Source organism: Oncorhynchus gorbuscha, linkage group LG05 (genome assembly GCF_021184085.1).
Source record: "Oncorhynchus gorbuscha isolate QuinsamMale2020 ecotype Even-year linkage group LG05, OgorEven_v1.0, whole genome shotgun sequence".
In the NCBI taxonomy this organism is placed as follows: domain Eukaryota; kingdom Metazoa; phylum Chordata; class Actinopteri; order Salmoniformes; family Salmonidae; genus Oncorhynchus; species Oncorhynchus gorbuscha.
The window spans coordinates 59864794-59874929 of NC_060177.1; the positions used below are offsets into that span (position 1 = coordinate 59864794).

The 10136-nt window shown below is 39.4% G+C and overlaps 1 protein-coding gene across 2 annotated transcripts; it reads right to left on the bottom strand.

Moving 5' to 3' along the window:
- Positions 1-279: 279 nt before the first annotated feature.
- On the bottom strand, positions 280-7325 carry mlec (malectin). Of its 2 annotated transcripts, none has more exons than XM_046350483.1 (6): positions 7127-7325; positions 6536-6788; positions 5292-5470; positions 4171-4347; positions 3847-3904; positions 280-3514 (listed from the first exon to the last, which is right to left on the bottom strand). In XM_046350483.1, exons 2-6 carry the CDS (start codon positions 6741-6743, stop codon positions 3267-3269), a joined length of 870 nt encoding a protein of 289 aa, XP_046206439.1. In that variant the 5' UTR covers positions 6744-6788; positions 7127-7325; the 3' UTR covers positions 280-3266. The 2 variants fall into 2 exon arrangements, with proteins under 2 accessions (XP_046206439.1, XP_046206437.1); XM_046350481.1 differs by having other exon boundaries at positions 7051-7325.
- Between the last annotated feature and the right edge of the window lie 2811 nt (positions 7326-10136).

Consider the following 10136-nt stretch of genomic DNA (forward strand, 5'->3'; position numbering starts at 1 on the left):
TACTCTGTGATTGTGACTGTGTGTGGAGCGCAAGGGTGTATGATTGTTGTCTGTCTGTACCTCAGTGGGGATAATGGGAGAGTGATGCAGCTAAATGTAATTATTGAAGACTTAGGCCTACATATCTATATGGCGGCAAGCCTTTGATTCTTATCCAAGGTGAGCTTATGTAGGGTTAGGATTTTTGCACACTAGGACTTTCGTGGGCAAAAATAAATAAATAAAAACCATGCAATTAAGTAATGAAAAGCACACCAAAAAAAGGAACCTCAAAGCAGATAATGGTAAAACAAATGTATTCAAACCAAGGCAACAAAGACTCAATCAAAACAAAATTACACACAAATAACAGACAAATGCTTTGACAATAAACTAGCTAAATCATGGTAATTTAAAAAAAAATTAAACCAATCCTGAGAAATGTTAAAGCTACAAATCTTTATTAATCATTTAGCAAATATCTCAAGATTAAACCCCACTTTCTTACTTAAATTATACAATATAAAATGTAAAGAATTCCATACTATGCTAATCACATTTCTCTTCCTGACAGTCAGTGTTTGCCTGACTGTCATCCTCAGCAGAAAGGCCAGTCTTCTTTACAATTAACCATTAAAAAAAATACCTAACACCTCAATAATAACAATATTTTGATGAGAAAAAAAAAACGCTGTCACACTACAATAAGTGTGATATTGTACCATACAGTATATACACACGCAACTGTGTAGATTTCGATTAGCCAACAAACAAAAGATTTACATTTTTTTGCAGTTTTTCAACTAAGGAACAAAAGGTGCTTCTGATTATTTATGGATTGTTTCATTTTTATATTAAAAAAAACACAAATAAACCAAACTACTATCAGCTGACAATCAAGTATTGTAACCTCCCCTGGCTGATTTTCCAGCAGCATGGAACATGGAGGGAAACTTCAGGAGTGAGGGGATTTACAACACCTGGATCAACTATTTGTCAAGTATTCAGCAAGTGTGAAATCAATGACAAGTGTGGAGAGGCTTGGGGGAACATAAGACAAGGCTTGGTAAAAGACGTGTCATTCTTGAAAAGAGCTACGTTCTTGATACAGAGGCAATTGGACACATAAAAAAATGCAAACATGCAGCTACTGACTTCCAGGCTAACTGTATGGAAGAATATAGGATGTCACTGACACCTTAGAGACTAATAACAAAATGCTGCGGTCTACTTTAAGACAAGGTATGCTAGGGATTGATGAGACAAAAATACTGGCCTAAACTGAACTATTTAATGGAGAGACGGGGAAGAGGAGAAATATTCAACAGTGAAACATACACACACCCATATCTACGCACAGGTGCATAGTGAATAGGCTATAGATCATGATTAAGACTGGTGCAAGCACACTGTTTTTACATCATGTTGATTTGACTAATAGCGACTCAAATTAGTTCTAAAAAGTGTACAGGCTTAAAAAAAATAAACACTTTTCCCTGGGATCATAATTTCAAAATTGCAATAAAATAATTCTTAAGGCCACTCAAGCTTTCTGGTCAGCCAGTTTCAATTTAGCATACCACTGAAAATCTTGCTTAGCAACAAATGTTCAACATAACTAGTTCTTTAACTCATTTCACTTTCTAACCCTCTAGGTAGCCATGGATAACTAATTATTTATGCATACACACAATTGTTCTTCACATTGTAAGTCCTACATTCATGTTCCAATAATTTTAAAGAATCCAGCAGTATCTCAAAGGAGTACATTACATAAATACTAAATCAAATAAAATGCTTAGGCTCTTCCAGTTATTATAACTCCTAATGACACAAAATTGTATCGGGATAACTTGTGATGTTTACGTTCTATCTTGACCTAGTACTTAATCATCACTACATCACCAACAATGTGAGTAAAAAAACTAAATCATATTAATCACATAATGTTATGAATGGAGGATTACTAAGAGTTTTATAAAACAAAATTTTACAACACAAAACACTCTTTGGTGAAACAAAAAGGCATGCACAATCATAAAATGAGCAGAAAAGGCAGTGACCATGACAAAGGACATGCATCTTTGAGTCAATTTAGACATGTTCCTGATTTAGGACCTGTCCCACTAGAGTATTTGTTAAATTATCAGGTCTCTCACTGTTGGCAATGTAACTCAAATCGCTCAGAACTATTTCACATAACCTTTCATCAGCTGCAAACCAAGCCATGTACCGTTAAGTGGAAAACACAGAAGTTAGAGGGTTTTATCAATGTGATTAAAAACCAGGTAAACCCTCAAAGGATTCAATTTCTGATAACATTATAGTCTAGTTGCCTCAAAAGTTACCTGCTAGGACAGATATTTATGCGTGCCAGCACAACAAGTGGACTTCTTAATTGTGATCACATTTGAGGAAACTTGCATCAGCTATATGAAACAGCACAGCATGGGATAGTCCCATTGAGGTACACATGCATTTTTTAAACATTATGCAACAGAATTGTGAAACCCACCTTGAATGTGATAACACTTCATCAGCAGTCTTATAAAACAGCACATGAAATGTCAATGTGCTGCAAAGAACAGGCTGTAACAGTATGAACTTGTTGAAATTACTGGCATGTTGTCTTCATCAGACTATGGCACATCTTATATCAAAAGCTAAAGTACATTTTTGCTCTAAAACTCCAGCACGTTGGGAGATAACCAAACACAGAAATAAAAAGTCAAAAAGAGTAAGCAAAAACAACATTCTAAAGCCTAACTGATCAAATTGGTAACCATCTCCCCCTAACCTCCACCAACAACGCAATCTCTAAAACAAAATCTTTCATTTTTTATTTAGTAATAATCTGTCAATTTTCATGATTTCACCTCCTGTTTCATCTGACTAAATACTGGGCCTGATTTTTTGTTGATCAGCATAGCAGCCTATCTGCATTCCCTTCACTCCAAGCCACACCTCATCCAAAGCAATAACAATACGTGTATCTATAAAGAGGGACAGCCACTAACACTTCAGAACCCCTCAGTATAATCCCAGGCACGTTCTGCCAGACAAGAGAAACCTTGTTTGTAAGTGGGAAATCCTGTCTTATTTCTTTGCGATGTGGTTTGTAGTCTCTTTTTTTTGTCCTCTTATCAACATTCTCCCCTTGGATCTTGTGCTCTCTCCCATCTGTATGCTTGCCTTGTGTCTTTGATGTCACTTTAACCCCCCCCCCCCCCCCTTTCTTCACAGTCTCTTGTCCTTCATGTCCCCGTTTCCCCCTCAAACTTATGTTCTCACAGCCGACAGAGGCAGAAGAGTGTAGGGATGAACACACCGAACGCCACCAGGATAGGGAACATGAGGCTGCTATTGTCGGCCGCATACGGGTTTGGCGTTCTGGGGCCTGACTGGACCTTGTACTTGGGAGCTGTCGAGGTACTCTTCTTACCACCCTCCTCGCCTACCTCAGTCTCTTCTTCCTCCTCCTCCTCAAGTTCTTCACGTTTCTCCAGTCCAGGGTGAGGCTGGAGTTTTGGTACATCTGAGATGCAGAAAATATAGAGGGGGCCGAGATTATGAGTTTAAAGATAGTGCAAGTGAAAATAGAAAGGTAATAAAATATTTTGTCATACAGAACTTGAGGACAATGAGAGATTGTGATGACTTTAGACTGGATTGTGCATACAATTAATTGATTCAGGAGCAAATGAAAAATGTTATTGAAAATGAATGTGATAAATAAAGACCAAATATTCCATAATAATACAACAAGCCATTACAATTCATTTAAGAATTATAAAGAGAACATCTTAGAAAATGCATTTTTTTACTGGCACTGTTGAATATTCTCCTGTTAAGAATGATGAGGCTCACCATCTAATGTCCCTTTCATCACATACAGAGCACAGACCTTGGGGTTGTCATAATAACCCTGAGAAAACACAGGGCAGATTATCAGTTCCCAGCAGATAAAGCCACATGTCAAATGAACATTTTGAAAAACACTATCCTACCATTATTTGTCAAAAATATTAATGGCATAGAAAAAGCCTAAACAAACACACATTCAGAGTTGAATGTAGGTAATAGTACATTTTGTGCTTGATCGTCTAACTTGAGGACACTTCTGATATATATATATTTTTTAATGAGTCAGGAGGAGAGGAAAAAACTATATTCACTGACACTTCAACTCACCTTGACAAACTCCACAGTGAGCTTGCCGTTGAAGGTGGACACCTCTCCCTGGACACTCAGCTTACCGCGGCGTATGGAGAAGGGCACTATTTCGTCATGAGCTGTACTGTGACCGACCCGCTCAAAGATATCCAGGTCTTTCACCACCACATGGTCATTAAGACGCACATCAAATACCTGTAGAAAGGATAATTTCAGTCAACCAGATTCGCAACATGAAAATGGCATGGGAGGCCTCCCGTGTGGCGCAGTGGTCTAAGGCACTGCATTGCCACTATTCTGGGTTCGAGTCCAGGCTCTGCCGCAGCCGGCCACAACCGGGAGACCCATGGGGCGGCGCACAATTGGCCCAGCGTCGTCCGGGTTAGGGGAGTGTTTGGCCGGCAGGGATATCCTTGTCTCATTGCACACTCGCGACTCCTGTGGCGGACCGGGCGCAGTGCACGCTGACACGGTTGCCAGGTGTACAGTGTTTCCTCTGACACATTGATGCGGCTGGCTGGGCACTGTCAAGAAGCAATGCGGCTTGGTTGGGTTTCAGAGGACACTTTAAAAAAAATTTTTTGAACCTTTATTTAACCAGGCAAGTCAGTTAAGAACATATTCTTATTTTCAATGACGGCCTGGGAACAGTGGGTTAACTGCCTGTTCAGGGGCAGAACGACAGATTTGTACCTTGTCAACTCGGGGTTTGAACTCACAACCTTACGGTTACTAGTCCAACGCTCGAACCAATAGGCTACGCTCTCGACCTTCACCTCTCCTGAGTCCGTACGGGAGTTGCAGTGATGAGACAAGACTAACTACTACCAATTGGATACCACGAAATTGGGGAGAAAAAAAGGGGTGAAAATACAAAAGAAAGAAAGAAAATAGCATGGGAAATCCTCAGTCCTAAGTAAGAAGTATTTATAGATTACTAATAAATCATTACCTTGCAATAAAACATCTGTTGGAATTATTTGTTAATTTTGAGACTATCAACATCATCATCTAAGTTGAACAACAATCTTTGCAGCCAAATTAGAATAACATTTTACTGGAATAACAGTTTACTGGACAGAACTTTGAGATCTAAATAGAAAACATATTATTATGATTTGATTGGATGGCTGTCATACCTTCTGCTGAGACTGTGCAAAGTAGACTTCTGCATACTTCATGACTAGTATATAGTCTCCTTCCTCACGAATTGGCACTTCATAGCCAAAAGTATCCTCATTGTAGCGTTCTGTCTGGTAGAGAACCTGGTCTTCAGGACTAGAACGCAATATGGGCAGACGGACTCCATAATCTGATGCTAGAGGGAAATACAAAGAGTAGATTGTTTACGTTGTCGATTTATAAGCAATTGAGTCGCATTTGCACCCAACACTACTCACATAAACTTACACAATATACAAACCCATTTGCTTACCCATCTTCTGGAACAGTAGTGATGCCTGCATACATTTACTTTCTTGTACTGTATTTGCACACAAATGCTGCAAACAAGGCAAATAGTGCATGCATTTTTATGCCTGATGAAGTAATGTAAAAAATGTGAAATGCAAACTTTCTGCCTAACCATGGTTTGGCATGTTCAAATATGAATGACTTATCTGTTCTGGCAAGTTAGCGGCAGATAGCCTAGCGGTTAAGAGTAGCCTAGCGATTTTAGAAACATGAGACAAACACTTTACATGTTGCATTTATATTTTTGTTCAGTATATTTCCTGACAGACCCATTTGGTTTTTAGTTTTAGTAGAGTGGATGTAAGAAACAATATGAAATGTCGCTTCTGAGTGAAGTGTTTTTCATCAAATGAATAGATGAACATGCCGTGGAACTAAGCAAAGTGGCTATCATACAACATCAAATAGGACGTTTCTTCACGGTATCCTTCACCTCATACTTTACTTTTAATTAAAGTGTTATTAGTTTCCAATTATTGCTTTTAAAGAAATACATTTCTGAATATCATTAGTTATCACAGTTGGATTAATTATTATTCCATGAGGTGCTTCATTTTCGAGCGAGGCACTAGAAAGTAATGCTGACTCTTCATTGGGTTAACCTGGTTAAATTGCGGAAGTCAAAACAATGCATGAGTCGATTAGCTTGAAATATCTTATTTATGAAAAATACACATCTGCAATCAGACGATTACCCTCTGCCATATGAAAATATTTCACTTGCTTTTAGCCAAATAGTTAAACGTGTGGCTAATTTCACCCAGATTTAACGTGTAGCTGGCTAGTTAGCTTTTAATTGAAATTTAGCAGTCACATTTGCAATAGGGAACTCTATCAGTATCATACAAAGTTAGAGGTTAGCTAGGAAGCTAATGAGGAAATGGCGATTCAGCAATGCCTAGACACTCACCTTTCCCAAGCTTCCCTTCCAAAGGATCCTTCTTAAAATGAATGCCATGCATGTCTGTGTGAGCTTCCCCGCCAGCGTTCACTGCCCAAATAACTCGTTCAGCAAGGTTTGGGCCCCCACCATCCGCCCAACAGTGTTCAGCCAGCAGCGACAACACCGCCACGACCAGCCCGGGGACCAGTGGGACTTTTACCCACCGCATTGCCATACACAGCTTGGTACAAGCAGACACACACCAGTTGGCCCAAGGAAGCTGTGTGAGAGAAGGCATCAATAGTAGGTAGTTAGCTAGCATAAATGACAGCACAAAACCCTCCCCAGATAGTCAAATATATTTAGCTAGCTAGCATGTTCGCTCTCTGGCTAAGATTAACATTGATTGTGAATATGTTGTAGCTGGCAAACGTTCGCGAACTAGAATGTACGGTCAACACAGTTTACTCTATATAAAATGTAAAATACTCTTAGATCGAATTGCCTCGTTGGGCTTTACTACATTTAGTTAGCTACAGTACCTGTCTAGCTTGTTAGCTATCTCAGGACCTCCTCTAGCTCTCAGCAGCTGTGGCTAGCTGAATACGAAGTTCTTACGTTGAAAAATCCTTGGTGGAACTTGCTTCTATGCCTGTTTCCTGCTAAATATAAAACCGAATAGTCCACAATCTACACTGCGGCTCTCATTGACAGTAATGGCCGTTTGGTCTTCTTTGCCAAATTGGTATGACTGACGTTGATTTCCATAGAGGAACACACATTGCATGAGGGTGTGAACGAACTGCTGGTTCACTGTACAGGAAGTGGATGACTGAAGAGACATCCAATCACATGGCATTATTGAAGTATTTCTACATATGGATTAAAAGTTTAGCATATTCATAGAAATGCTTTGGATTCACGAATCACATACAGTTCCATACAACCGCTGTATATTAACTTTCACTTTATTTACCAATGAGAGGGTCAAAGTTGATGCAAAAGAGACCGAGCTGAGGTTTGCTTTAAGTGCAACGTTGTTCAGTTGGCAAAATGCGGAAGGTACACACAATTACATCTAATGGGAGTTATTCGTGATTTTATTAATTGTGTGTTCGAAAATAACATTTAGAATACATAGATATAATATATAGATAATAATTTCAATAAAAAAACGTTTGCAGTTCAAATCTGCATATGTATTTTGTGCAAATTTGAATGACGAAAGTGCTCCTGTAAATCGCCATGGACAAGAGCGTCTGCTACATGGCAGAAATTTAAATTCAAGTAATATTAATTTCCCCAGATTTCCCTAATCACAAAATCGGTAGATGGAAATGGCCGTGTTTCATGTCGTATTTATTGTAGGTGTGCTGCGTAAATGATCCGATCTCACATTGCTATGCGAAGTGTTTAACTTCTCGAGAAACCCATTATCAAGACAAGAAGGTTGCTGTATAAAGCAATGTGGCTCCCGAAATATGTAAAACACTTTCTCAGGCATTTTGGGATCTGATTGTCGGCGCAGCGCTACTACAATGAAAAATAGCCTGGAACCAACCGATGTTTGAAATATTGTCCAATCAGAAGAGTCCAACGCAGCATGCTTGCACTGCACTATGGGTTTGTCAAAAAAGGCCCTTGCTATCCGGGATCCTTTGGACGTACATACCCACCATTGAAGTTTACATTTCAATTGGTTAGGTTGGAAAGGGATTTAGGCAGGGCCCTCCAATCCTGGTCCTATAGAGCTCCCGTCCTGTAGGTTCTCACTCCAACCCTAATCTAGCACACCTGATTCTAAAAATGAAGTGTTTGATAAACAATCAGGTTACTTACATCTACAGCATTGTTCTACAGAATAGTTCTCGAGGAGCAGGGTTGGAGAGCCCTGGGTTATGTATGGTCAGTGGTCATTTTTAGCATGTTAATCTTGGTGGGGCAAAAAATAAATACAAGTGGGATGCATGCTAGCAAAGCCACAACACTATACAATACATTAATTGCACTATACCACTGAGACACCTGGCTATCAGATGATTACATTTCTCAATAACAGGTTATAGGCTACATGTGCACCACCAAGTCAGAACAGTAGGTGAAATTAAGAGGTGAAAATAGACCAAATTATTAGTGTGAGGCACATGGGCTACTAACAGCTTACCACACAACATACACTTAGCAATACTTAGCTACAGTATACATATCTCCCTGGCATATTACACCATTTATGCAGCAGCATACAAGACATGTTTGGGCTCACCTTGTTGTGCTGTGCTCACTTGAACAGGAAGGTGATGCGGCGGGTCTTGGTGGGCAAATTGTCATCAAAGTCTGGTATTCTCTGGATTTATGGTGCCTTCAAGACAACTTGGAACTCTGGGGGGGTTGAATCATGATGACGTCAGTGATCTTCAGGTCGTAGCTCTAGAAAGAAGCCCGAGGTCCCGATTTACAATTCAGAGTTCAATGAAAGTTCAAAATGTATTTTCCCAGTCGTAGCTTGTTTTTCACAGAGTTCCCAGTTGTCTTGAACTCACTAAAGTCAGATTTTGCCTTTCCGGGTTAACAGTTGTTTTGGGCGTGGCACAAATCATGCTTCATTGACAGCTTTCCCAAATGTTGAATGTTTATAATTTTAAACTAGGAAAAGAGACCATTAATCTTAGACTTGGGACCACACAGTCACTCAACTGAATAGCAGGTTAATGATTGCTTTGCAATGTTTGCAGTTAACCACTGATTCCTTACAAACCACTCATTGTTGAATTTGCGATTTCCAACTTATTGTGTAATGTTTATTTCCAATAGCCGTTGAGCACCGATATGTTTTATCTATATATATATATTTATCTTCATATGACAAGGATTAAAAAGGATTTGCCACTAGATTGTTGACTTGATTCGTGATGATGACTGCACAATTTTGAAAGTATGATGTTGACATGATCAGTCCAACTCAAAGCTACTGTAGATATGTGATTTGATGTAATTGTATCTGTGGCCAATGACCTTGAGCCTTCATGGATAGGCACTTCTAATGTAACTATGGCAGCACCCAAGGGGCTTGAATTTTCAAGCTCTACAGTCGTGGCCAAAACTTTTGAGAATGACAAATATTAATTTTCACAAAGTCTGCTACCTCAGTTTGTTATGATGGCAATTTGCATATACTCCAGAATGTTATGAAGAGTGATCAGATGAATTGCAATTAATTGCAAAGTCCCTCTTTGCCATGCAAATTAACTGAATCCCAAAAAAGCATTTCCACTGCATTTCAGCCCTGCCACAAAAGGACCAGCTGACATCATGTCAGTGATTCTCTCAACACAGGTGTGAGTGTTGACGAGGACAAGGCTGGAGAATACTCTGTCATGCTGATCGAGTTCGAAAAACAGACTGGAAGCTTCAAAAGGAGGGTAGGTGCTTGGAATCATTGTTCTTCCTCTGTCAATCATGGTTACCTGCAAGGAAACACGTGCCGTCATCACTTTTTTGCACAAAAAGGGTTTCACAGGCAAGGATATTGCTGCCAGTAAGATTGCACCTAAATAAACCATTTATCGGATCATCAAGAACTTCAAGGAGAGCGGTTCAATTGTTCTGAAGAAGGCTTTTTTCTCTGATG

Excerpts from the sequence above, each read along its gene's own strand:
- mlec (XM_046350483.1), bottom strand. The coding sequence starts at position 6,743 with ATGGCAATGCGGTGGGTAAAAGTCCCACTGGTCCCCGGGCTGGTCGTG. Across the intron at positions 4,348-5,291 it reads TTGCACAGTCTCAGCAGAAG|GTATTTGATGTGCGTCTTAA; the intron begins GTATGACAGCCA and ends TCCTTTCTACAG. Across the intron at positions 3,515-3,846 it reads GATGAAAGGGACATTAGATG|ATGTACCAAAACTCCAGCCT; the intron begins GTGAGCCTCATC and ends TCTGCATCTCAG.